This window comes from Halichoerus grypus, chromosome 7 (assembly GCF_964656455.1).
Source record: "Halichoerus grypus chromosome 7, mHalGry1.hap1.1, whole genome shotgun sequence".
Lineage (NCBI taxonomy): Eukaryota > Metazoa > Chordata > Mammalia > Carnivora > Phocidae > Halichoerus > Halichoerus grypus.
Genome location: NC_135718.1, coordinates 9,753,261 through 9,780,988, shown reverse-complemented (window position 1 = coordinate 9,780,988; position 27,728 = coordinate 9,753,261). Strand labels below are relative to the sequence as shown.

The window sequence follows — 27,728 nt, the reverse complement described above, 5'->3', positions numbered from 1 at the left end:
TTTCATGGCTGATTAATATTCTGATGTATGGGCCTATCACAATTTGATTATCCGTTCATTTGTTGAAACATAGACACTTCTGCTCTGTCCGAACCACAAGTGGGGGCACCAAGCTCCTCCCCCCAACATCCAACATGCCCCTCCATGAAGTTCCTGACACCCCTCCGAGCTTGCTCAGACAGCTGGTCTCCAGGGAGGCTCTGATGCAATGCCAACTTGTTTCCCAGGAGGGGTCGCACCCTGTGGCAGGGATCAGGGGCTTCTGCAGAGAGAAAGACTCACAAAACCGAGCCCAGCTGCATTCCTGCAGAAGAGTGGCTGCCTGGTGATAATGGGAGGAATCCTGGGAGGTGGAAGGCCGCCGGGCACGAGGGGCTCTGGGCGGCTGCCCATCATCGGTCCCACCCAAGGGCCTCAAGGCCTCCTCCACCCTGATGGGCAGGTCCGCCTCTCGGCGCCCTGGCCAAGCCTGCGGCTTTTTATGACTTCACTTGTTGAGACTCAAGCCCCGCCTCGGTAAGTACATTCTCCACACAACACTCTATAAACAGGTGCCAGACTGCTGGCGTCATCCTATTTTCACAAGTTCTCTTTGTCTTGCCACATTACTTCGGGTGGGATTTTTCCAGGTGCCAACAGGAAGCCCTTCGCGCATTTTACTCCTTTTCCCCGTGGACGGTCTGTCCCTGCTCTGCGGCGTGAAGGGCGAGTGAATGATCCGGAGAGTGAATGCCCTGCTTGCCGGGCAGGACGATTCGGATCGCTTAGGTGCAGCCAGTCAGGTCACAGGGCCAGTTTTAGTCTGGATAAGCCCTCTCTGAAAGGGGCCCTGCTCCTGTAATCACGGGGAAAATCCTCTACGTGAAAGGCCCGGGCCACGATGGGCTCAGAAACGCTGATTCCGCGTTTGTGTGATCACAGCGGCTCCGCGCGGCCCGCGGCTCAGGTATGAGGCGCAGCTGGTTTGCGTCCGTGTCAAGGGTGGGGACGGCTTGTCTGCCCAGCTGGCTGACGTGGGCCAGCGCCTCTGCGCAGGCCTCACCTGCTTCTAAATGCAAGAGAAAGTCCAATTGCTGGAAAGCAGACCTCCCGTGGGCCCGCAGCCTCCAAAGTCCCAGACGTTCCCTGAATGTAAGTAGACGGCAGAGCTGGACCCGCCTTCCTTTCTGGTCGTGGGGGAGCTCGGGGGGCTGGCAGTGCTGCAGCTCAGGAGAGAGTTCCCGAAAGAGCCAAGCCTTCTCTCTGTGGTTTTGAAATTTACACTGAGCCAGAAGTAGGTTTAGTATTTTTTTTAAGATTTATTTTTTTAGGGAGAGAGAGAGAGAGCGTGAGCACAAGCGGGAGAGGCAGAGGGAGAGAGAGAGAGAATCTCAAGCTGACTCCCCGCTGAGCGCGGGGCCCAACACGGGGCTGGATCTCACCACCCCGAGATCATGACCTGAGCCGAAATCAAGAATCCGAGGCTCAACCGACTGTGTCACCCAGGCACCCTGAGCCAGAAGTAGTTTTGTCATGGTTACCTGTATAAAAAGCTAGTTCGGGTGCTCTGATTTGTAATGCAGTTATTGAATTTAATCTGGTGAATGAAATGCAAAAATTAATATTACATTGAACTGGGGTGCCTGGGGGCCTCAGTCGGTTAAGCGTCTGCCTTCGGCTCAGGTCATGATCCCCAGGGTCCTGGGATCGAGTCCCGCTTTGGGCTCCTTGCTCAGCGGGGAGCCTGCTTCTCCCTCTCCCTCTGCTGCTCCCCCTGCTTGTGCTCTCTCTCTCTCTCTGGCAAGTAAATAAATAAAAAATTTAAAAAAATTATATCAAACTGTATGAAATCCCAACTGCGTGTGGGTTAAACTCGTGGGCATGGGGAAGTGACAATCATTGATAACAGCCATAACGATTAACAGTCATCACTGTTTGCTAATGAGGCATCATTTTCCAAATGAACCTCAAAAAAACCCAAAAAACCCTGAAGTGATCAATTTTAAATACATGAAGATTTTAATGTTCTGTAAGTGAGCGTATGATTTTTTTCCCCCATCTTATAAACAGTAAATGGCAAGAAAGGATTAAGGAATTGTATCCTTTTGACCCAAGGGTTTGGAGTGAGAGAATCAATCGATCACTACTACAGTGATGTCACTTCCAGTTTTCTCAATTTGGGGGCATTTTATTTGTGCTGCTGAAAATACTCACATTTTCTTTTCCCGTGACTGTTCAGTACGTGTAGCACGTGGTAGCTACTCAGTCAGTGTTGGTTGAATGGATGAGCAATCAGTGGACAAATTTTATTTGAAGTGAGTCAATCACCGAGGTTTTCTGAGCTAATATTTCCACTAAATACTATGGTGGAAGCAAATACTGCTGTGGAAGAAATCTTGAGTTAGAAGGCAGGAGACTGAGTCCGTTTTCCAGCTTGGGTCTTTGGCAAGCCCCCTTCCCTTCTCTGGTTTCAGTTTCCCCCCCTGGATCAGACTGGTAATCTCTCAGGCTCCAGCTCTAAAAGTTGATAATTTTACAAGTTTTCCGTAACGTAGTTTCTCCGTGTAGAAAAAGTGCGGGTGAGAGTCCCCGTCCCGCTGATGTTATGGGGTCTTGTGGAACTCTGTGAGCTGTGTGGGAAGGCTCCTCCCGAGGACGGTGATTAATCATCACCGTGGCTAAGCGAGCCCGATGGAACGGGTCTAGTGGTCCGGGCAGCCCGCCCCTTTACCTGATGATTTATTCCTTGTCTGGCCCCGGCAACCCATTTTCCTCACCAAGAAAACCGTTCTGCCCTCATAAAAATATGTGCAGAAGCGAAACTGATTTGATGAAACAAGCGCTTTGAGTAAAAAATATGTTACTGAAGGAAAATGGATTTCAAGCCTCCTAATGTGCGACACTGGGCTCTGTGGTCACTTGATGGGGGGAAGTGCCACACTCTGCGTTTCCGGAGGGAGCACAATTAGGAGCAGAAAACACCCTGAGAGCGCCACCCCTGGAACTTTCTTTGGCACCTGCGCCCCTCCTGTCACTCCGTTTGTGGATACACCTATGTGTGTACATTGGCGTTCACACAGACTCAGGGACAAACTCGTTTTTCAGAAACGGCTGCCAACCCTGGGCTGGGGAACAAACACAGCAGCCCATCCTGGGAAAGAAGTCTGGGTGGCATATCGCAAAAGAAAACCCTTCAAAAGCGATTTTCCATGATGTGACTGCAGAGATCCACATTTCCCATCATCTGGCTTTTGAGTCTGGGGAGAGGTGCGGAGAGAAAAAGCCTCAGATCTTCCTCAATTTTACACATGTGTATACCTTTTTATTTCTTCTAGTTGCTTCTGGTAAAATCCTGAGGGACGCTGGCCCCCTGAATCACCATGGGCAATGAGAACAGCACCTCGGAAAGCCAGGTGGGTGTCAGGGAGCTTACCCCTCAACCTGCACGGGTCCCTTGACTGACCTTGACTAGATTTTCTTTTTTTCAGCATCTCCTCTCCACCCAGGAAGGAACAAGTGAAAACACAGGTTATGCATAAATACATACGGACACACAGAAGCATTTACCATTTGCATTTTCAGAATTCTTGTATTAAGGCTAGCCCTGATTTTATAAACCATATTAAAAAAAAACTAGTTTAACTATTTTGTGCTTTTAAAATAATAAGAGTTTGGCACATTTTTCCTGGATTGTGACCACCCATCCGTTTACTTATGTGGATGTATCAGAGGAGGTTGAAATGAAACCTTATCCACACTCCTCCCCAAAATAAAGTTATGGCCCTTAAAGAGTGATCTTCAAATCTATCCATGTTGAGCAGATTAAACGTGAACTATCATTTCCATGTTAGGGAAGGTTTTCACAACTGAGGAATGAGCTTTAACTGCTTAATTGCGCATACACCTGGGATTGTTAAAATATATTCAAATTTTATAGCTCTCCATTTTCAGTTTGAGAGACTTAATTCAATGCCCTGGTGAACAAAATCAGGAGGACGCTTTCCTATTTATCTCACACACAGTGGAAATTTTGGATTAATGGTATTGAGTTTTCTGAGTGAGATAATTGGATCTGAAAGGCAGCGTAAGGCAATTTGCTTTCCCTCTGCCTTCTTCTTCCCTACAATCTTCTTTTCTCAAGGAGGAACACAGGAATCATTCAGACAAAACCATGGCAAACTCCGGTCTTTAGGAGCAGGCCAGAAACAGTAACTGTGGTCAATGGCAGTGTGTGAGACAATAGGGAGGAGGAGGGACTGTGGCAAACAGGAGGGATCCTGTCCTATTGTCTGAAGGAGGCACCACCATCAACTCTGGCTGATGGCTGCCACGTGGGAGCGCAGACCCAGTGTCACAAGAGCGTCCTATCTCTTCAAGAGAAGTCAAAAGCCCGTATTTTTCTATGAAATCATAAAAGTATTTATAATTAAATTTCTCATGTTGAGGCAATGGTAGATTGGCATGCTGTTGCAAGACCTAATACAGAGAGGTCCCTGAACCCTTTACCTAGTTTCCCCCCAGGGTAACGTCTTTTGAAACCACAGCGCACACCCATACCCACATTGAGACAGTCAAGATACTGAACGTTTCCATCACCTGAAGGATTCCTTTCAGTTTTCCTTTCACCACCTCCTGTTCCCCACCCCTAATCCCTGGCGCCTCCTCGTTTGTCCTCTATGTCTGTAATTTTGGCTTTCTGAGAATGTTATATAAATAGAATCACACGGTGTAGGACCTTTTGGAATTGGCTTTTTTCACTCTGCTTAATTTCCTTAAGATTCATCCAGGTAGTTACGTGTATCAGTAGTTTACTCCTTTTACTTGCTGAATTGTGCTCCATGGTCTAGGAACATCTGGTTGTTTCCAGCTTGGGACGATTACAAATAAAGCTATTGTGAACATTTGTATACAGGTTTTTGTGTGCGTGTGAGCATGTTTTTGTTTCTCTGATGCGGATGCCCAAGAGCGCAGTTGCTGGGTCATGTGCTAGTTGCATGTTTAGTTTTATAAGGAACCACCAAACGGTGAGATAGAATCTCTGTACCATTTTACATTCCCACCAGCAACACGCAATGGATGAGTGATCCAGTTTTGCCACATCCTGGTCATCGTTTGGTGTTGTCACTATTTGGTGACGCCGTGCTGATATGTGTGTTGTGATGTGTCGCTGTGGTTTTAATTTGCATTTCCATGATAACTGGTGTTGCTGATCATCTTTCATGAGCTTGTTGCTGTCTGTGTGTTCTCTTTGGTGAAATATGTGTTCATGTCTTTTATGCATTTTCTAATTGTTTTTTATAAACTGTTGAGTGTTAAGAGTCTTTATATAGTCTAGATACTAATCCTTTGTCAGATTGTGGTTTGCAAATATTTTCTCCCACTCGTAGCTTGTCTTCTCATCACCTGAACAGGATCTTTTGCAGAACAAAAGTTTTTATGAGGTACAACTGATCAGTTTTTCCTTTTCCTTTTCTGTCAAGTCTAGTGCTTTTGGTGTCAAGTCTAAGAATTCTTTTTCTACCCCTACATCCTGAAGATTTTCTCCTATGTTATTTTTTCCAAAAATTTTATAGTTTGACATTTTATATTAAGTCCATGATCCATTTTGCATTCATGTTTGTGTAAGGTATGAGATTTAGGTTGAAGTTCATTTTCTATGTTTTTGTTCCGTTTTCTTTTGCCCACGAATGGCCATCTCTCCACTACTGTGTGTTGAAAATACTATTCTTTCTCTATTAAACTGCTTTGGCACCTTTGTCAAAAATCAGTTGGTCATATTTGTGTGGGTCTGTTTCTGGGTTCTCTTTTTTATTCCATTGATCTATGTGTCTACTCTTCTGCTGATACCACACAGTCTTGATTACTGCTGCTATATAATAAGTCCTCTCCCTCCTGACTACTTTTCAAAATTGTTTTAGCTATTCTAGGACTTAAAGCTTTCCATAAAATTTTAGAATAAGCTTGTCTATGTCTAAAAAATACATTGCTGGGATTTTGATAGGAATTACATTAAACCTATAGATACACTGGGAAAATTGACATCTCTACTATGATGAGTCTTCCATTTCGTGAACACACAGTGCTTCTTTTTGATTTCTTTCATCATCATTTCATAAATTTCAGCATATAGATCCTGCATATGTTTTAAGTGTATGTCTAAGTATTTCATTTTATTTGCAGTAATTATAAATAGTATTGTGTTTTTAACTTTGGTTGCCACATGTTCATTGTTAGTGTATTGATTTTTTTGTGTGTTGATCTTATATCCTGTGACCTTGCTGAACTCACTTATTAGTTCCAAAGGGCTTTTTGTAGATTCTTTGGGATTTTCTATGTAAACAATCATGGTATTTGCAAATAGGGAGAGTTGCATTTCTTCTTTTCAATTCTTTTTCCTGCCTTATTACTGTGGCTAGGAATTCCAGTACTACGTTAATTAGAAATGGTCGGAGTGGACATCCTCACCTAGTTCCCAGTTGTGGGGGAAAAGCATTCCATCTTTCACTGTTAAGTAAGATATTAGCTGCAGGATTTTATAAGTTCTCCCTCTCTCTCTTTAAACTTTATTTATTTATTTATTTATTTATTTATTTATTTATTTATTTAGCTCTAGGCCTAATATGGGGCTTAAACTCATGACCCTGAGGTCAAGAGTTGCATGCTCTACTGACTAAGCCAGCTAGGCATCCCTATAAATTCTCTTTATCAAGTTAAGGAAGATCCCCCTCTATTCCTAGTTTGCTAAGGATTTTTATCATGAATGGGTATTGGATTTTTTCAAATGCTTTTTTTATTTTTCTGTGTCAATTGATATAGCCATATGACCTTTCTTTCTTCTTTGGGCTGTTGGTAGGTTAGATTGCACTGATTGATTTCCGAATGTTGAACCAGTCTTGCATACCTGGAATTAATCCTACTTGGTCATGGTGTATAATTATTTATAAAGACTGTTAGGCTTGCTTTGCTAACATGTTGTTGAGGATTTTTGTGTCTAAATTCACAATTAACATTGCTTGGTAGTTTTCCTTTCTTTCTCTGGCTTTGGTATCATGCTAAAACTAATCTCATAAAATGAGTTGGGGAGTGCTCTCTCCTATTTTCTTGGAAGAGGCTGTGTAAAGAAATTTTACAACTTTAAAAATGTTGGCAACTAATTTAAATTATTTTTAAACACTCTGTGAGCCAAAAAGATGCTCCTGCTGGCTGGGGTTGGCTCATCCTACCTCTTTGTAACCTCTAACTTACAAGAACGTTCTATCTTGTGTTTTGGAGTGAAGAAAGCCATGGCCACTGGTTCAGCACCTTCCACAGGCAGACACAGTACAGGCACTAGACTCATATTCTGGCCTTTAGTCCTGCTGATTAACAAATCAAGTGGCTCAGATTCAATACCTTCTCTAAAGACTTGCAGAGCTGTTTGGGCCCCAAACCATCTGTAAGCTCCACTCTGGCTACAAACACGACAGAGCGATGGTTCTCACTGGGGGTGTATTTGCCCCCACCCGCAGGACATTTATCAATGTCTGCAGGCAGGTTTACTATCTCAGCTCCAGAGTGGAGGTGCTACTGGTATCTAGTAGGGCTCAGGGATGCTGCTAAATGTTCTCAAGGTACAGGGACAGCCCCACAACAGAGAATTATTCTTCGCAAAATGTCAAAGGTGCCAAGGTTGAGAAAACCTAGAATAGAGGAACATTGGTCTTACCTGCTTGAAGAGACTTCCTTGGGGCAGTGGCTGAACTTCCTGAATCTGAGATGAATTTCTACCTGAATACAGGCAAATTAAAGTGGTTTACATGTTTTCTTCATCATTTATTAAATGACACTGTCCAGAATTAAAGGCTGGTTTACTTAGGATAGACTCATAGAGATGGAATTGCTAGGTCAAATAAAGGGTGTTTTCAAATTTCTTGCTATAGAACTAGATCTAGATCTATCTATATCTACATACAAAATACTTTCCAGAAGGGTGATGCCTATTTATACTTTTCTCATCAGGGTATGAGGGGGTCCAAATCTCACTGTGTCCTTGCAAGCAATGAATATAGTTCAATGTTTCAGATCTTTACTTCTCACCTCCTGCCAGGCCCCAATCCCAGTTCCCTCCTGGAGCAGACAGGAGATGTCTTCCTGCCATTGCAAATTTTCACAGCTCCAACCTCAGTCACACATGACCCAGTGGGGCATGATGGCATTGCCTTTAGGATTCCAGGGTCAGCACAAGGTTTGCCTTGCACAGAGAAACAAGTGGGAATGAAGCACAAGTACATTTGGCTATAGGATCGGGGCTCCGCCATGGGGTTGGTGTTCCAGACTCATCTTTCCACTGTCTCCTGAATGATCCACTGTCACCCCACTTTCCTCAAACCTGAACTAAGCTCCCCCTCCCCCATCCTTTTCTCCTCCTGTGTCCCCCCTCCCAAGTACCATGATCTACCCTACCATCCAAGACAGAAATATGGAGGTAACCTCTGACTCCACTCACTCCCATTCTCCCCATTTAATAAGTCATTCTGTGATTTATGATTAATAAATGAATGGCCTGGCCATTTAGCCTTTCAAATTTCTATGTAATTAGGACTTTCCTTTGGTTGCAAGAGCCAGAAAACTGTCTCCAATGACTATAAGCAGAGAAGGCTTATTTGGCTTATAGAATTAGGAAGTCCACAGAGAGGGTCTAGCCTCAGCAGTCACTGAGTCCAGAGGTTCAAAAGAGGATGCTGGAGATCTGTCTTCTCTGGATCTTGCTCTGCTTTCCTCCGTGATGCCTGAGTGCTTAGGGAGGTGCCCTCAGCCTGGTAGAAACAGAAGAGAAAACAAAACCAAAAACACCAATGGCTGCTCCAGGCGTCCAGACTTCCTCCCGTTAGCGGTCCAGCCTCCAAGTCAGCACCCTCTGAGGACTGGCCCTGATGGTGTCGCGTGCCCTGGCTGGGATCCGTCACTGCGCCACCAGATGTGGACACTCTGATGGGCCAGCCCGAGTCATGCAGGGGAAAGGTGGGCCCAGGGGGGTGATGGCCCCATCAATATCACTTAGAGCACTTTCTCAAAAGATGAAAAGTATACGTAGAACATGTTCAAGATGTAGTTTTTTTCTAGCAGTTTTTTTTCTTCTCTCCACCCCCACCGCACACCCTGTTACCTCACACCTGGATCAGTGCAGGCTGCCCCAAACTAGTTTTTCAGCCTCCACACTCCCTATCCCCCCCTACCCCATCCACGCCCCCAGGCCTCTCCCAGGGGCTCATCTTCTGTGAAGATGCACTTGGAGGTCCCAGCATTCTGCTTACACGTGAACTCTTAGAAGGAAAGGCAGGGGTCTGAAGCGTCCTCCTGTTCACAGATGAGACACCAGGCATCAAGGGCCAGCCCGGTCATCAGGGCAAAGGATGAGGACAGGCCTGCCCAGGGCCAACCCTTGCCTTCTTCCTACACCCTCGGGCTGCAGGTGCCTTTCCCTCTGGTGACTAATGTCCCCTGGTAGCCATGGGCAGGGTGGGAGTACCCCTAGCAGGAAGAGAAACCAGCCAAGACTGTCCCTCTGGTCCGGGGCGGGGGGGGGGGTCCTGTTCACCGTGGCCCCTCCTAACGGTGAGACTCCTTTGCTTTCAGCAAGAGAACTCTGGCTCGCGGAACGTCATCCTGTGGCCTCCAAACCCCGAGGCTGTCCAGGTACCGGGAGATGTGCTCTGCTGCTCAGCCCCCTTCCTAACATCTAGGCCTTTGCACACTTGGCGCGTGGCATGTTCCTTTAAATTTTGGGGTTTGCTCCGCCTTCTCCCATTGCCTCCTTTCATCTACCTCAAAGGAGCTGTAAAACACAGCAGAATCTGCAATCTATGTTTAGATCTTCTTAAGACAACATTTTGGGGTGCCTGCCCAAGAGCCGGCACAGCAGCCCTGCTCCCAGACGCTCAGTAAAGCTCACGTTCTCCGCGGAGCGCAGACGCGGGGAGCCCGCACTAACCGCCCGCTCGCCCCGGCTTTGCTTTCCCTTGTCCTCGAGGCTTTGGGTGGCGCGGTGGCCCCGCGGCCCCGTCTTCGCCGCCCGTGGGCAAAACTGGTGTGTCGTGAGAAAAGATTGCGTTCTGCATCCGCTGTCCCTGTCGTCAGGCAGCTGCCTGAGCCCCGGAGTTGTCGCTCCGGCTGAAGTGCTGGCCGTCCCCTGGGGAGGAGGGCCAATCAGGAGCTTTGCATCCGTTTCAAGGAGATTTTACCTGGAGAGAATGCCAGGCCAGGTTGGTGTGTGCTTGTGGGTGTGGTCAAGGTGGGACCGTAAAATGCCACCTGCCCTGATATCCCGACACACGAGGGAGGGGCGTGAAGCCCGGGGTGGCGTGTTCCTGGCTTTAAGGAAAGAGCCTGGGTGGCTCAGTCGGTGAAGCGTCCGACTCTCGGTTTTGGCTCAGGTCGTGGTCTCAGGGTCGTGAGATCGAGCTCTGCAGAGCCTGCTTGAGATTCTCTCTCTCTCCCTCCCCCCTCCACTGCTCGCTCAAGCGCTCTCTCTCTCTCTTAAATAAATAAATAAAATCTTAAAAAAAAAAAGAAAAGAAAGGGGTGCCTGGGTGGCCCAGTCGTTAAGCGTCTGCCTGTGGCTCAGGTCATGGTCCCAGGGTCCTGGGATCGAGCCCCGCATCCGGCTCCCTGCTCTGCGGGAAGCCTGCTTCTCCCTCTCCCACTCCCCCTGCTTGTGTTCCTTCTCTCGCTTTGTCTCTCTCTATCAAATAAATAAATAAAATCTTTAAAAAGAAAAGAAAGGAGCTGCTCCACCCCCAAGGGTGGCTGCCAGGTAGTTCTGATTGGTGTGCTTCTTTCTCTCTGTATCCAGTGATGTTGTCAAAAACTGACCTCTGTGCTCTGGAGCCAAAATAAAACACAAAGCCAGAGATTGGGGATAAAGAGGAACAGTGATTTTTATTACCTTGCCCGGCAAAGAGGCAGCTGCAGGCTAGTGCCTTCAACACTGCAGACCGGGCCGGAGTAACAGGCTGAGGGGTTTGCAGGATCTGGGCGGTTTCGGTAGGAAGGTGGCGCGTGCTGCCAGCCGCATGCCCATGTCCCCCGGGTGGTCTCCTGACTGGCGTGGGCGCCCGCCGATGGAGAAAAGACATTAGGGTTCAAAGCCGACGGCCAAGAAAATTCTCAAGATGTCTTTGGTGCAAAAAGGTGGTTTTATTAAAGCCCGGGGACAGGACCCATGGGCAGAAAGCTGCGCTGGGGTCATGAGGAGTGTCGCATTATATACTTTCAAGTTGGGAGGGGGTTAGGGATAGTGTAAGTCCCTAAGGAATTTTGGAAGCAAGGTTTCCAGGACCCTGAAGGGCCTAGCTATTGTTGGGAAAAGGTCATTTATTACCGTCTAATAAAACCTTAGTCATGAGACGCTTCAGATGTATATCGGAGGGCCATATGCTTGGGGGATGATTGCCAACACGTATCTTGGGGGGTTTAGAGATAAAGGAAGTTTCCAAAAGAATTTTTATATGTTAAAGTAGGCTTACAGGATCTTGGGTTCGGGGGGCGTGGTGGTTTGGGCTAGGATTACCCTTTGCCCTTAGCAAAGTGTCAACATCCAGGCAGTTGAGTCCCTAGAGGAATGTCACTCTGCCTGTTTGAAGGACTTGTCAATGGGCTGTAGGTAGTAAGGGAATTTAATAATTTCTCTTCTGCCTTTGTTTCCCACATCACCGCCACCCCAGTCTTGTTACGGAACATAGTGAGTTCACCAGATGCCAATATCGATACTGAGTTCCTGAAACAAAGAAGGATTCTGTAGAAATTTTTCTATTGTGGTAAAATATACATTATATGAAATTTAGCACTGCAACCATTTTTCAGTGTACAGTGGACGTTCAGTGGTGTGAAGCACATTCACGCTGTGCAACCATCCCCACCATCCATCTCCAGAAAGTTTTCATGTTTTTAAAGTGAAATTGGGTACATATTAACCGATATGTCCACATCCCCCTCGCCACTCCCAGCCCTCGGCAGCCACCATGCTACCTTCCTACTTTAAATCTGACTCCACTTGGTACCTCGCCTAAGTGGAGTCACTTTTGTGACTGATCTGTTTCACTTAGCACAATGCCTTCAAGGTTCATCCTCGTTGCAGCCTGTGTGAGAATGTCCTTCCTCTTTAGGGCTGAATAGTACTCCATTATCTATATCCCACATTCTCTTCATCCATTCATCTGCTGATGGACACGTGGGTTGCTGCCACCTTTCAGCTAGTGTGAATAATGTTGGTATGAACACAGCTGTGCAAATATGTGTGACTCCATGCTTTCAGTTCTTTGCGGTAGATATCCAAAAGTTGAATTTGCTGGATCATATGTGAATTCTGTGTTTAATTTCCTGAAAACCACCAGACTTCTCCACAACGGCTGCACCATTTTACATTCCCATCAACAATGCACAAGGGTTCTAATTTCTCCACATCCTTGCAAACTCTTGGGGTTTTTTCATTTTGTTTTTTGCTTTTATAATAGCCATCCTAGTGGGTGTGAAGTGGTGTTTCGTTGTGGTTAGAGGCTATTTCTGATCAGTGGTCAGTGCAGATCTCATATGCCCAGAAGGAGGCAGCCATATAAAGTTCTGGAAAAGGAACATTCTGGAAAAGGGAAGAGCATGTGTGACATGTCTGGGAGGGATGAGCTTGTTGTATTTTGAGATCAGCAAAGAAGGCCAGTGTGGCTGGAGGAGAGTGGGTGAGAGATTATGTCGAGATGCGAGATCAGGGAGGTGGGTGGGGGTGAATCTTGTATGTCATTATCAGCTTTCTAACTGGGATGCAAAACCACCAGTGAGTTTTCAACAGAGGTGTGACATGAACTGATTTGAGATTTTATTTTATTTAATATTATTATTATTATTATTATTTTAGAGAGGAGTGTGTGTGCAACCAGTGGGGTGGGGGGTGGGGTGGGGTGAGGGGGGTGCTAGAGAGAGAGAATCCCAAGCAGGCTCCGGAGCCCGACATGGGGCTTGATCTCACAAACCCGAGATTTTGACCTGAGCCGAAACCAAGAGTCGGATGTTCAACTAACTGAGCCACCCAGGTGCCCCAGTTTGAGATTTTTAAAAAGAACTTTGCAGTTGCCATGTAGAGAATGGTCTTTAAGGGGCGGAGGGCAGAAATGGAGGAGGGACACTAGTTAGGAGGCCATTTAGAAGTCAGAGACGTGGATGGTGATGGCTTGGAATGAGGTGGCAGGGAAGGGGGTCCCTGGATTGGGGATGTATTTTGAAGGCAGAGAGGGTGGGCTTGATGATGATGGAATTTGGGGGTGGGGAAAAGAGCAGAATCAAGGACGAGCCCTAGGTGTTTGGCCTGAGCTGCTGAGCAGATTGAAACATCATTTCCCTGAGATCAGGAGGATTGGAGGAGGGGCAGGTTTAGGGGGAAGGGAGAGAATCAAATGTTCTGGTTTGGCCATAAAATGTGAATGCTTTCGGGCACTCCAGTGAAAGAGGCATTTGGATGCACAAGAGGTGGAGCTTGAGATGCATGTTGGAGTCACCTGCATAGGTGTTTAAAGCTGGATGAGAACACCTGGGGAGTGAGTGAGGATGGGCAAAGGGACTCAGGACTAATCCCTGAGATGTCCTTTAATATTTAGGTGTGAGCCTCAGGGGTAGGGGGCAGTTTGTGAAGGAGCTGTAGCAGAAGACATAGGAAAATGAAGGACCTGGGAGGTCCATGGAGGAAAGTGTCCAGAGAAAGTAGAGGCATCAGATGCTCCTGAGAAATCAAGGAGCAGACACCTGCCCATTGACTTGGCAATATGAAGGCCATCGGTGTGAGGGAACCTCATACTGCCCCTTGAACCCTTGATAAGCATTTCCAGTGGAATGACAGGGATGCAGTTTGGATGCCTGAAGAGGGAATTGGAGATAAGGAAGTGGAGAGAGGGGTAGAGATAATGCAATAAGCTTTTCTAGAAAAGGGAGCCGAATATTGGGACGGTAGCTAGTAGAGGGAGTTGCCTGAGGGTTTAAAGATTGAAGATCTTAGATGGCTGCCTGCTGGTGGGAATGAGGGAGAGAGGCAGAGGTTGGTGGAGGACGGGTGATTGACGGGTGGACCGAAGGAAGGCTGACCTTGACTGTTGAGAGTTGATGGGATTGGAGCCGACTTGGGCTTACAGGAGCAATCCCCCCCCGCCGTTGTGGATGGTGGAGGGAAGAGGAAAGCAGACACATCTGGGAATTGTGAGGATGGGGGAGGGGAGGGGAGGCAGCTCTCTTCTGATGGCTGATTGGGGTGCACGTGCGGCAGAGAGTGGGGGTCAGATGAGGCAGGGGTGTACTGAGCTGCTCGGGAGTTGGGGGATGGCGGGTGCCTGAGGAGAATGGACCTTCATGCAGTCAGTCACCGAGAGAAGCAGGGATGTGAGCCTCATAGGACCTCTCCTCATAAACTCTTGGCAGGGGGGCTGGCAAATTATCTTAATGATTTTTGCTTTTGAAATTTTTTGGCAACAACTGATCGTTGACTTAGTTATTGACCATTTAACCTTAACTCAAGAAGTCAAGTTTAATAACATCACCATGGTCTGGTATCTGGATCCTGCTGACGAGTCAGTTATTTTTTCTTTGATCCACACAAACCCTATTTAAACTCTGAAATTTAGGAATATGGCCTGGAGGGATTTTTGTTTTTTGTTTTTTTCTGTGCTCCCTAGAGAACAGAAGCCATTGGTGGGGCAAGTTCACACACGCAGGCTGGACTGAGCCCATCCATCCACTGAAGGTTCCTCCTCATGCGCTAAGGGCTCTCAGCCCCAGCCCAGCCCCTGGGGGATACCTGCTATTGCACCTTGGGTCCTGGGTCCTCGTGGTCACTCCTGCTCCGTCCCTGCAGGAACTGACTCACAGAGGCCTCGGGGCAGGGGATTGCTCTCTGGGAGTACGGGGCAGCCCCTACCAACATGCACAGCTGCGACCCACGCGCAGACCCCAGGCCGCCCCTTCCTGGCAGCTCTCCTTCCTGCAGACGTGTTGGTTGGGAATGAAGAGAAAGCCACAGTTATAACTGGGGCTGTGGAGGGTGACTCGTGTGGGGGTGGTGGGCACAGGCCAGCCAGGGGTCGGCAGAACGTCTCACGCTGAGCCCAGGGGAGCCTGCGCTGTCGCTGCGAGGGTCAGGGTCCTAGGGTGTGTGTCCCTCTCTGGGACAGAGGTAGGGGTGGCAGCATGACAAGAGTAGCCTTCATCCAGTGGCACTTCCTGGGGTTTCCTGCATCGTGACCTGCGTGGAAGGACTTATGGTGAAAGAAGAGCCCCTCCAGCCCATGGTCCTAGGCTGTGACAGTGAGCGTGACAATGACAGTTGTTCCTGTTCTTTACTGAGTGTTCCGTTTGGGGGAGCCCCACAGAAGGCCTCTGAGCTTCCAGATTGCAGAGGGGAAGGACAGCCTTCCACCCACCAGCATTACCACCTCCTGGATTCCCCTCAGGGCTGTCATGATGCCCATTAACAGCTCTGGCAGCAGGAGGAGGCACAAGAAACATCCCATCCTATTATTGTAATGGCCTGACTTAAAAATCTGTGATCATTTAAAAAAACTCTTTTAAAGCAATTTCATCGTCTGGATGTTTCTGTAGTTTGAGTCCCAGAAAAAAATGATTTTCAAGTATAGAAACTGAGATCAATGCTCTGAAGCAAGATGACAGGTGCAGAGCCACCTGACCTGCCCCTGGGCGTCAGCCCCAGGGAGCTGCTGTCTGGGCTCAGAGCTGAAGGATGAGCCGGAAAGAAACGGGATCCAGAGGGGGGAGAGCAGGTCTCTACACTACCTGCAGCCCAGGCCGCATCGGGGCAGGTTCCCCTGGTTCCTGGCTCCAAGTCCAAGAAGCAGCTGGGGCCTGAGGTTTGTTCCTGAAGGCGACCTCAGCCCTGTGGCCCCAGGCTGTGGAATTCCCCGGCATCCCAGAAACGGAGGACCAGAAGCACGGGAGATTCCCTGCTACGTGAGCTGACCCTGGGGTCTGGATCACCCAGAAACGTGACTGAGCATTTCTCTGCAGGCTGAGGTTAGCTCTGGCTCAGGGGCTGGGTGATGATTGCTGTGTTTCATTAATAGGTAAACAACCCCTCAGGATGGGCATGGATTGTTTCAAGCTACAGATGCTTGGGGTCCCAAGTTTAAGTTGGGGGAGCAGTTTCTCTCTTTCCTGAGGGACCCAAAGAACCCAACGTTCTGAGAGCGTTAAACTAACCCTGGAAGAAACAACATCTTCTAATATTCTACTGGCAGTGGGTGGGCATCTGGGATGATTTAACTGCATTTAATGAGAAAAAAATGGAAGGAAGAGACAATGAACCAGTGTGAACCCCAGTTCGTGACAATGGAGAGCCCCTCCACTGTGAATCTCTGCTACCACAGTCTCTCCTGGGGACCCCCTCGCCTGGAGGCTTGCTGCTAACGCTCACTGGGGCTGTTATTAAAGTTTGCAAACTGCATCGCTCCAGGTTTGGGCCGGATGCATCTTCCAAAGAATCAGATTAACTGCTTTAGCTCTAAGCGGACTTAGCCCCTGGGGCTCTTAGTTAATGAGTTTTGAATCCGTTTCTTCTTTGTAATAATAATAACTCACATATATGAGTGTCTTCTATGGTCTAGCCTTGTGTTAAGTGCTCCTCATGTATTATGTTATTTAACCTTGAAAACCCTGCAATTATGATCCCCATTTTCCAGATACGGTAATGGGGACATAGACCCCGAAGGCTACAGCTAAGTAAGCAGGAAAGCTTGGCTTTTAACCACTGCACCTGCGCCCTTATTCTTGAGTCCAGCCGCATGCTGCTCTGGCAGGAAAATGAGCAGATGTAGGAATTTGAGAGGGGCAAAACCTAAGGTTTATGCCTGCATTTCAAATCGAGTTGAATAAATGTTATAGGACATGATAGGCTATCCTGACAAACCCAACTCTTTAAATAAAGAGACTCTCCTCCGTATGTGCCGCTCTTTGCCATATTGATGAGGTGCTCCCGTCAGCCACTGAGGCAGGCAGGCCAGGGATCGCGGTCGCCATTTTATAGACCTCTGTCTATAAACCGGCTCCAAGAGGTGCAACGATTTGGTTTTTCTGAATGGTCCAGCCTTCTTTAAATTACATTGCTTCTAAAATATTAAATCCACACAAGACATTAATATTGGGCAATGTTTTTGAAGTCTCAAAGGTTTTCCTTTCTCCATAGACAAAAGATGTCAGAACATGTCAACTCGGGCTTCTTGGAGGCTCCTGGGTTCTTTTAGGGTAACTCTTCCATTTTGACCCAGATGCTGTTGGGTGAGGGAAGATAGGTATCGTTCACTCAATGTGGAACTCTCATTCACTCGCTGGGAGGATAGGGACCACGTCTTTTTTTTTTTTTTTCTCTAATTAAACTTTTTATTTGGAAAATTTTCAGGTTTACAGAAATGTTGCAAAGATAGCACAGAACTCCCACTTACTCTTCCCGCAGCTTCCTCTAAAATTAACATCTTATCCCATGTCTTTTAAAATCTTCTGTGTCTACCTAGAACCTAGATTCAACCCTTCCTGGACATGAGGCAGAAGCATCCAAATCCTACTGCAAACACGACCTTTGTTTTCTCCGTATTTTGAGGGAAGAGTGGGCCTTCAAACCCAGCTCTCTCTGACTCCAAAGCTTGTTCATTTTTCTGCCATATTCATGTCAGAAAACATTCCATCTGGGGTAGCTGAAAATTCCACCCTTGGGGCCTCCCCCTTCTTGGCCTGACAAAGTGCCTGCTAGGTGAGGCTCAAGGCGGGGGCATCCTCTGCTGCCGGTGTGGATGAACTGCTTTAATTTTCAATCTTTCCTTTTCTTCCCAGAGGGGAAGAGATGTTTGGGATGATCCAGCAGAACTGGTCTGAGCATTTGCCTTCCCGTGACAGGGCAGATGGGCGGCCCAAGCAGGCCCCAGCACCGAACATGTGTTCCTCCATATTTGGCAGCCTGTCGGTTGTTTCTGAAATCCGATTCTTAGTGCCATGGGGATGACCTTTGGTCTACTTCCCAGCATTCACCTGCAGTCACACTGCTCCCGAGAAGCTTGCTCCAAGAGTGGGCGAGTTGGCAAGATGCTCTGGTCATGATCTAACCATGTTAACTCAGCCTCTTTATGGGCATGACCAGTAAGCCAAAGGGAGCACATGGAAGAGGTTAAGGTCAGGGGAGTTTTTGTTTTTTTTTTAAATGGTAAGACACTTTAGCTCTTGATAAAGTGTATTTTTTAGAGCTGGAAAGTGCCTGTTTAAAGATGCCTTTAAAACAGACCCTGGGCTCTGGAGTATTCTAGAGCTAAAGAAAGGCTGTTTGTTTACTCAAGCAGTGGCAGCAGAGAAAAGATTTGAAGAAGCAACTTGACAAGGCAGTTTGTCATGTGGAGGACTGCCAATTTTTTTGTCCAGGCTCCTGTTTGGAAGCGTGAGGGAAATTTTAGACACACGAACTGTTTTGCAGGATGCCTGTTGACACAGCAGACCCCCGAGAGTCCTGTGAACAACAGGACTTAGTGCTGTTGCTGGGATGGAGAAACTGCAAGGAGGGGAAATGTGGTAGAAGAGTGAGATCTGAGGCCTGTGTGTGCTTCCCCCGGTTTGCGGAAGTGGCTATCGACCAAATGGAAATACTCTATTTTTTACTTATTTTATTTTTATTTTTTAAAAAAGATTTTATTTATTTATTTGAGAGAGAGAGCATGAGAGAGAGAGAGAGAACATGAGTCGGGGGGGGCAGGGAAGGGGCAGGGGCAGAGGGAGAAGCAGACTCCCCGCTGAGCAAGGAGCCCGACGTGGGGCTCGATCCCAGGACCCTGGGATCATGACCTGAGCCAAAGGCAGATGCCTAACCAACTGAGCCACCCAGGCGCCCCTAAATGGAAATACTCAATTTTTTTAAACATTCAACAAATATTTATGAAGTGCCTGCCTCTCCATGCCAGGTGCTATTTTGGGCAATGAATCTAGGCTTTCAGAACCCAGTACTGATGTTTTCATGGCAACTCCATCCATATCTGTTTTGTTGGAGAGAGATGGTATTCTTCTTGCAGATTAGCTTTCTAGTAGGAGGAGGGGTGGGGCTGCCGAAAAGGCAGAAAGGCAGACCCTTTTTTCTGCTTTAAAGATGAATCTGAGCCCTTGTTATATTCCTTTGCCTGAGGGAAGTTAACATGTGGTCCCTTATCCCCTTTAGTTAGAGCAGAGATCTGCCTCCTTATACCATCTGTTGTTTGCATCTGTCTGGGCTGTTAGACATGTCAGTGTCTTCCCAGAATTACTTTAAAGTAACCTTGATCATGGAATAAAGAGCAGGAGATTTATCTGTTAAATTATTTGCAGAATCATTTGCTGCTGATAATGTGATTGAAAGGGAAGCCTGGCTGCAGAAGGTATTTGGAGCCAAGGCCTGCGTGACATTCCGACAAGTAGGAATTGGGTCACAATTTTTAAAAATTCAGGACCTGATATGAAAATGTCACTCACTCTGTATTGTTACTCTTGAGCTAAGGTAGTAAAGATTTTTAACTCATGCGTCCAAAGGTAGTAGTGTTATACAGATAAAGAACATTCTAGAAGGGTCAGGAGCACTTCGGAGGTTGAATTGACAGTGATTTAAAGTTTGAACTGCCTTCATACTATCCAACAGGGATGATTGTCATCCTGGTTCGCAGGTCAGGGGACTGAGGTCTGTAGGACAGGGTGGAGCTCCCATTTCAGAGAATGGTTCAGCCAGCATGAAAGTCATACCAGCAGGGAGGGGGTCAGCAGCCCTTCTTTTAGGTGAGGGATCAGCCCCAGCTCTCTCTGCCTCCTTCAACACTTCCCCATTAAAGGGATAGAACAAAAATGCCTTTTCCCGGCGCTGGGGTCGGAGAGAAATCGGTCCCTCTAGACTCCACTGCTGTGTGATCTTGGCCAAAGACTTACCCTCTGTAAGCCTCAGCTGTAAAACAAGGACATGAATAGCACTTTCCTCTTACAGTTGTTGTGAAGTTTCAATCACATGGTTCACAGAGACCAGTAGTCCAGTGCCTGGTACTTAGTAAGTGCTTAATAAACAGGAGCTATTCTTATTGTCATTTCCCCCCACATTCTGTCTCAGCAAAAGTGAATGGAGATTTTCTAATTGTAGTGTCATGTTAGCACTAGGATGTGTGGCCCTGAGAGTTGAGGCATCTTTGATTTTTTTACCTTTGGACACAATTGGGTGAACAAAGTAGCCAGCCGCTCAGACACCTGCCCTAGTCGGGGGAAACATACCCAAAGCTAACTTGCCGTTCAGGCTGTGTGTGAAGGTCAAGGACACCACCCATCCAACAGAAAATTCAAGGTCTGAAGAAGACCTCCCACCCAGGTTCAGATTGCGCAGATGATTTGCACCCAAATGTCCCATGAAAGCTCCAAAATTGATTTCCAACAACCCCAGCCTAGAGGTTGATAGAGCTGGTGGGTGGCATCCTCCCTTCCCGGGAGGACTGGGTCTCCCTTTGGGGGGCCCTGTGTTTACACGTCTGTGGTCATGGCATGGGGGGCTGTCTCCCTAGACTGTGAGCAACTCTAGGGAAGGGATGGAGTCTCGTTCATTTTTGTAGCCCCCACTTCTAGCTTTGGTTCTGGTGCATGTATTTTATTTTATCTTATTTTAATTTATTTTTTAAAGATTTTATTTATTTATTTGAGAGAGAATGAGCATGGGGGGGGAGCACAAAGGGGGGAGGGGCAAGGGCAGAGGGAGAAGGAGAAGCAGGCTCCCCGCTGAGCATGGGCTCTGTCCCAGGTCTCCGGGATCATGACCTGAGCTGAAGGCAAACGCTTAACCGACTGAGCCACCCAGGCGCCCCTAGATGAATGTATTTTAGATAATTGAATGAATCGACAAATCAGGAAATGCCTTCTGGAAGATCTGGGTGAAATGAGATATTTATCAAATGATTCTACTGCATCAGGATCCCGTACTCACAGCTGGTAAATTGTTGGGCTTTTGTATTGCCAGTTGCTGGCTTTGTGGGGCAAGGCCGGCTGGGTCTGTCTCTGGAGTCGCGTAGGGGAGCAGCGTCCCCGAGGGCTGAGAGATTTCTAGCAACAAGGGGCAGGCAGCCACAGGGAGCCTGGAAAGTCCAGAGAAGCTCTTCTTGCATGTCTCCTGGTGCCGCACCTCCACCACCTCCCTCAAGGACAGGACCTCGGGGCTCATGGAGCTCGGTTTCTCCCAGGCACCCAACAAGCCATGTGCCTAGGTCTGAGCTGTAACAGCTGGAGGAAAGGGAAGCTGTTTCTAATTCACATGAAGGTGCTGTCTGCTCACAGGCCACACACCCGCCCGGAGCAGCGTCACCTTCCAATTTTCACGAAGGTGCCCCCCAGGCCAGGGGCTGCCCTGCCCTGTGGATTTGGATCATCTGCCAGGTTTAAGCAAGGTGAAGAGAAGTGAGGCCTTGTGCTAACTGTCCCCAAAAGTGTGTTCCATGGAACACTAGCTCTAGTAGATGGTAACAGGTGGCACGTGAACAAAAGGATCCTGTGGTCAAGAAACTTTGGGAAAAGGAGTTAGAGTTCAATGTCATTCGACCACAGATCTTCTCAGATCCTTTCTGGATAATGTGCACTGTGAATTTCTAAAAGAGGGCTAGATAACCAGCGCTTCTTAAACTTAGCTGACATAGAATACTTTGTCTCCTTCGAAGCTGGTCTGATCATTTATGGAATGTACTTTTTTGGGTTGCAAGTGACAGAAATCCAACTTGTACCAGTGAAGGCAAATGGGGACTCAAGATCTCGTGTAATCGTTGGTTGGACGGGGCAGAACAGGCTGGACCCCAGGACCAAGTGGAACCAAGGCCTCCGCACCCCCGGGACCACTGCCCCTCTGCCCTCTGTACCTCATCCGAGCTTCCCTCTGCCTGCCAGCACGAGTCTGTCTTGTTGCAGGTGGCCTTCTTCCACAATGGCTACAAACAGCCTGCTGGTAATGCTGGCACTCTTATTCTACAGAACCCACACCAGATTCTCACCCCTCTGGGTCTTTGGGGAGTCTTGTGTGCACCCCAGTGGGCAGGGCTGTGGGGCCTTGTGAAGGAGCACTGCTGGGAAGATGGACTGAAAGACAACCACTTCTTTGGGAAACACTCCTTGGGGTTTAAAAAAGCCCTTTTCCCCTTTCTGACATTTATACTACACTTAATGAGCTTTATTTATTTATTTATTAAAGAGTTTATTTATCTGACAGAGAGAGAGAGAGAGCACAAGCAGGGGGAGCGGCAGGTAGAGGGAGAAGTTCAGCAGGGAACCCGATGCGGGGCTCGATCCCAGGACCCTGAGATCATGACCTGAGCCAAAGACAGACGCTTAACTGACTGAGCCACCCAGGCGCCCCCATTAAATGAGCATTATTTAAATCGAGTTTTTAATACCTCTCATCTCTTTCTGTCCCATGATTTGAAGTTTTGACTGTCCTTTATATTTTTGTATCTTGGTTTTAAAAACTGCTTACCCAGCAGATGAGCTTATTGTGAGAGAGAAGGAAAAGCGACCGCCTCTCAGAGTGGTTAGGGCCTCGGACCGGTGGCCCCAAGTTTCCAAGGGCTCATCATTTTCTTTGTTCAGTGTCCCCCCCACCCCCGGATTTCTGGCTGAATTCTGGTTCGCAGGCCCAGGGGGAGGGAGGAGGAAAATGTCTTTCATCTAGGTGGTGCCACAAGTAAGTTAGACACTTGAAGATCTTAGAGCAAATACCCTCTCTTTCTCCGGGGAGCAGATGACCCCCCCAAAGTATGGTAGGTGTCCCCAGTCTTGGCTTTTGACTAAAACAGTCGTCCTACTGAGCTGGAGTCTTGTGTGTAACCACGTGTCTCCTCCATCAGAGCAGAGCAGGGGCCGTGCTCGCTCGGCTCACCTTGTACCTCAGAGTGCAGCTCATGCCAGCCCACAGGCGCTGCTCAGGCGGATGATAAAGCAAATGAACAACCTGACGCTCGACGATGTGGCCAGTGGCCAATTGAGAAATGCTTCTGTGTCTTCAGACACTCCTATCTGATTTCTTCTCCAATTTCTCTTTCTTCTGGCTCAGAGAACTTCGTCAGCTCAGAGTCCAGGGTCTGTGCCACCATCTGGGAATGGTCAGAACCTCAAAAGGGACCTGGAGGAGAAGTCTGCAAGTACTGAGCATGGAGACTTGCACAGGTAAGAGCCAGGGTCAGAGGACTGGCCCAGCCCGACGTGTGGCCGGCTCCCTGCCTGCTCAGCGTTTGCTTTGCTCCATTTGCTTTGGAAAACTTACCCTAAAACCCATGACATGGTCCTCCGTGGTGATATGGTCAAAGCAGTGGCTTATAGGCTGCTTTGTGATTACCTCGACCGGCATGATCAGAGAATTAATGTTTTTCTGCCCAATGAAACTAGCAATTAAGGGCTTCCTTCCATTCCAGCAGTACTCCAGGTTGTTTATCTTCGTTATCAGAACTTAAAATAAAAACCTGAAGGCTACCAAAAGGACGTATCAGGAGCGTCTCATGCGTGGTGAGTTGGGTCTGTATTCCTGCGTGGTAGCCAGTGATGGTACCGGATAAGACAGGATTCAAAAACTATTACTAACGTGACAGGTAGCCTGAGTCCCAGGGAGGCTAGTGGATGAATTCCAGAAATTAAGAAGGCCACACTGGTGCAGTGGAACATGGCCAGTGTGGGTGTGGCCCATCGGTCAGTGGCTCCTCATTATGACCCCCAGGAGGTCCTGATTTCCCTGCTGTGGCTATTGGGAAGAAGTCCAATAGACTCCTCCCATGTAGTGTTTGGCACCCATAGTTTTGGGGGCGTTCCCAAGCAGAGGGCCAGCAGACGTGAACATTCAGTCCCCAGAACAGACTCGGGACAAGAACACTGGAGGCAGTTAGTAACTGTCTGTGGGTTCAGTGCATGATCCGGTTGGAAGAACCCTCCTGGGGTTCCTGAGGCTATAATTACAGGCCTTAAAAGAATAAATCAACAGGAGCTCCAAGGAACAAAAATGAAAAATTGAAAGGTAGACTCCCCCCCACCCCCCATCATAGACAATAGACAATGAGATTTTTAGGTCATGAATGCTTTGCAGAATCACGTTACCTAAGAGTTTAAGCAACATTTCTGTGTTTGGGCTTTGAACTATGGAGGGTCACGGGTAAGTACGAGCGGCCCCTGGTGGCAGGAATTTCCACGCCTGGCTGGTATTACTTTCCGGGTGGTTCCGGCTCCGCGGATTCCAGAAGAGGCACTTTGTACCTCTTGGCCTGAACATTAGAATTCTTTAGGGAAATGGTGGGGCAGAGTGTTCTTTTCTGCTGAGGGAATCACAGAATATGCCTTGAACGACACCTTTGATCCCTGTTTTCTGCAAAAGGGAGGCCTCCTTTGCCTCCTAGAACCCCCCCCGCCCCCCTGTCTGTTCCCCTCTCATGAACTTTTTATCAGGATAACAGGTTTTAAGAGTTGGCTCTAATGAGACCAGATGACCCGTCTAAATTGGCTCTGGGTGATCACGAAACTAATAGATTCATCTTTTCTGGAATTCTCTGCAAAGGAAATCCCTGCTGTCTGAGAGCCGAGGTCCAGCACTCCCCTCCCCCATGGAGGTTCTGGGATCTCTCAAGAGGCTTGGGAAGTATTTGGGGCCTGGGTCACAGCTAGACTGAAGAATAACAGCAGCTGGAAGGGCTTTTGCTTCTTGTTGCTCAGCTTTAGTCAATTATTATTTTTCCCTTGAGGAAGAATCGCTTCTCATTGCCAAGTGAATCGAGCATAAAAGAGGTGTCTTCTAAGAGCAAAAGCCCAAAGAAGCAACTTCCTGTTCACAGTGTGAAACATGAATTCTCCTCTGCAGACGCGTGAGCGCCTGTGGTGCTCTGGACAAACTAACTCACAGACCGCGGAGGGGTGAGCGGCCTGCAGGAGTCAGGCCCCGCAGAGGAAGCCAGGGCAGGTGCTGCTCCCGGGAGGGGCTGTTCCCATGACACAAGCCGCCCTCAGCATCCACGACAGCGATACTCATAACATGTAACGTTCAGTTTGCACATGGGGACCAGACGCCATGCCGAAGGCTCTAGGCACACGAAATGCACTTTTATTTTCTTTAAATCAGTTCATCTCCGATTCCAAGTCCTTACCCAGCCACCCTTGGAAGTCCCCTCTCTCGACCTGGTGTATTGATGTCATCGCCTGTCCCCTCACCGCCATGGTGCCCACTGGCCCAGACCACACCGTCCCTCAGGCCCTAGGACCCCGCTGCCTTCAGGACACTCTTGGCACCGGGGACTCTTTGGTGAGGCTGGGAGCCCCGGGGCCATTCCCGTCAGTGCTCTGTGCCCGTCCCCCGTGAGCCCGAGGACGTGGTCAGGAAGCAGGGAGGGACTCTCAGACGTTCGTCACTTTCTAAGACTTGCTCTCTTGTGATCCTCACATGCATTTGCCTCTCCCCTTGCCACATCACACAACTAGCATTTTCCCTTCACAGGATGTATTATAGGTTTTTACAAAAGATTGAAGAAGCCATTGACCTCGTACTGTGTTTTCTCCTTGGAAAAACTCCAGAGAGAAAGCACAGAAAGGCTTTGCAGTGGCTCCTGCTGGACTTGGAGGCAAGGGCAGAACGAGGGAGAAAGGCCTGCGTCAATCTGGCCTAACGACCTTCCGTGCAGGGTTCTCTCCACTGCACAGGTGGGGACACTGAGGCTTGGACCCCATGTCATTTATGCATTAGTGGCAGAAAGCCCATCGTTTCTGCCTTGAGGGTCTTCTTACCTCTGAATTACACAAGCATGGGGTTCAGACATCCACAAGGGGGTTCAGTTTTTCACCCAAAGGAGTCCCACCAACTCAACTGCCTTGCTTTCCCATTGCCACATGGTGTCGCTCTTGGAACTTAGCCCTGCATTGGTCAAACCCAGGCAGAGGCTGGGAGGCACCTGCCCGATGCCCATCCCTGCACAAGTCCCCGGCTCCTGAGGGAGGATGATCCCGCACTGCTGGGACAAAGCCGGGTTGCCCCTCTTACTGCTCAGCAATGTCCATCCCCAAGCACGGCTGCCCTGGGCACCCACGTCCAGTTCCAGGGCCACCGCCTACCATCTCATGAGCCTTCTTCTCTCTCCTTGGGTACCAACCGCCAGGGATGGCAGCAGTCCTTTCTTTTTCAACCCTCAAAACACAATGAATCTTATCCTACAACCTTTCTTCAGATCATAGAGCTATTGGGTTGCACCAGAGGAAATGACTGTTTTGTAGGGAAAAGTTGTCGAGTAGTGGCCATTTCCTGAGCTTTAGCATCCTACCTGCTCATTCTTCCATTCTTCCACGGGTGATAGTTCAAAGATGACGGACTTTTCTCGGGGAGCTGTGTGATGCCACAGGCTGGGTGCTGTTGGGGTTCTCTGAGGGCAGGGGTGGAGGATCTTGAACTAAAGGAGACAGCTCGAGAGGCTATTCCGGGTGGGGGCAGAATTCCTGAATCGGACCTCTCTGTGGCTGAGCAGGAAGTGAGCCCAGACTGCTGGCAAGCGTTGACTAAAAACAAGGCTGAAGAAGTGAGGTCAGATGGAGGAGACTTTGGAGGTCAGGTGAGGGGTTGAGATTTTATCCTGCAGGTAGCAGGAAGCTGGGGAAGTGCTTTGTGGTTTGTCTGTTTATATTTAAATAAAGATTTATGCAGGTGGGGAAAGAGTTCAGAAAATGAATTTGGGGGCTTGGACTGGTGCATGGGAGGGGGAGGCCGGAAGGGCTTAAAGGGTGCCCCTGTAGTAGAGGAAACCTCCCAAAGCAGAACCCCCAGAACCTGGTGATGGCCTGGGTGTGGGCAAGGGAGGGGGAGTCATAGAAGATGCTAAGGTTCTGGAGCGAGAACCCAAGAAGGATCCAACATCAGAAACAAGGACATCTAAAGTGAGTGCAACTATAGGGAAACCAGGACCAACTTTAGACACACTGAAATAAAGACCAGACGAGTCTCCTGGGAACCCTGCTGGCCTGGCCTTTATTTAAGCAGGTCCCTGGCCTGGGGAGGGGCGACAGTTTAATGGAGTAATAACCGAGCATCGTGGCCCCCAATCCTCTGATATCCTCATGGTGGTTCCAGTTATTCACAAGTTATTCGCAGGTGGGTCCACTCATTCCAGCACTCTTAAATTCATGACTTTAAAACTGTATCTAAGAGCATGGGAACAGGGCAGGTTTGGGGTGAAGGACAGTAAATGAAATCATATGGGGTGGTGGTTCTCAGTCTCCCCAGGTCATAGGGTTTGCCTGGGTGTTTGTAAAATCTTTACATTCCTAGGGCCACCCTAGTCCTTCTGAATCAAAATCGCTGGGTGCGGAGCTTAGGAATCTGTGTTTTGTTTTGTTTAGAGATTTTATTTATTTATTTGATGGAGAGAGACACAGCAAGAGAGGGAACATAAGCAGGGGGAGTGGGAGAGGGAGAAGCAGGCTTTCTGCAGAGCAGGGAGCCCGATGCAGGGCTCGATCCCAGGACCCTGGGATCATGACCTGAGTCGAAGGCAGACACTTAACAACTGAGCCACCCATGCACCCCAGAATCTGTGTTTTTAATAAGCATCCTGGGTGATGCTTATGGATGGAGGGATTTCTGAAATGCTGATCTATTGCCGGGACCAGCTTGTAACCATTAAAAATACCCCATTTCCTGACCTCTCCCGTGAAGAGTCTGACACAGTAGTTTTGGGGTGAGGCTGAAAAATCTGTTTTTTTTT

General features: G+C 48.2%; 1 protein-coding gene across 8 annotated transcripts in view; it reads left to right on the top strand.

Annotated features, from left to right (window-relative positions):
* The first annotated feature begins 458 nt into the window (after positions 1 to 458).
* TACC2 (transforming acidic coiled-coil containing protein 2) overlaps positions 459 to 27,728 on the top strand; it is a 184,966-nt gene continuing 157,696 nt past the window's right edge. For 3 of the 8 annotated variants that reach the window (XM_078077031.1, XM_036070250.2, XM_036070252.2), the window contains exons 1-4: positions 460 to 1,131; positions 3,315 to 3,392; positions 9,595 to 9,654; positions 23,063 to 23,175. In XM_078077031.1, the coding sequence (XP_077933157.1) occupies positions 3,360 to 3,392; positions 9,595 to 9,654; positions 23,063 to 23,175 (206 nt within the window). In that variant the 5' untranslated portion in view covers positions 460 to 1,131; positions 3,315 to 3,359. Of the gene's footprint in view, positions 1,132 to 3,314; positions 3,393 to 9,594; positions 9,655 to 23,062; positions 23,176 to 27,728 lie in introns of all 8 variants that reach the window. The other 5 variants (XM_078077030.1, XM_078077029.1, XM_036070253.2 and 2 more) reach the window with 5 other exon arrangements.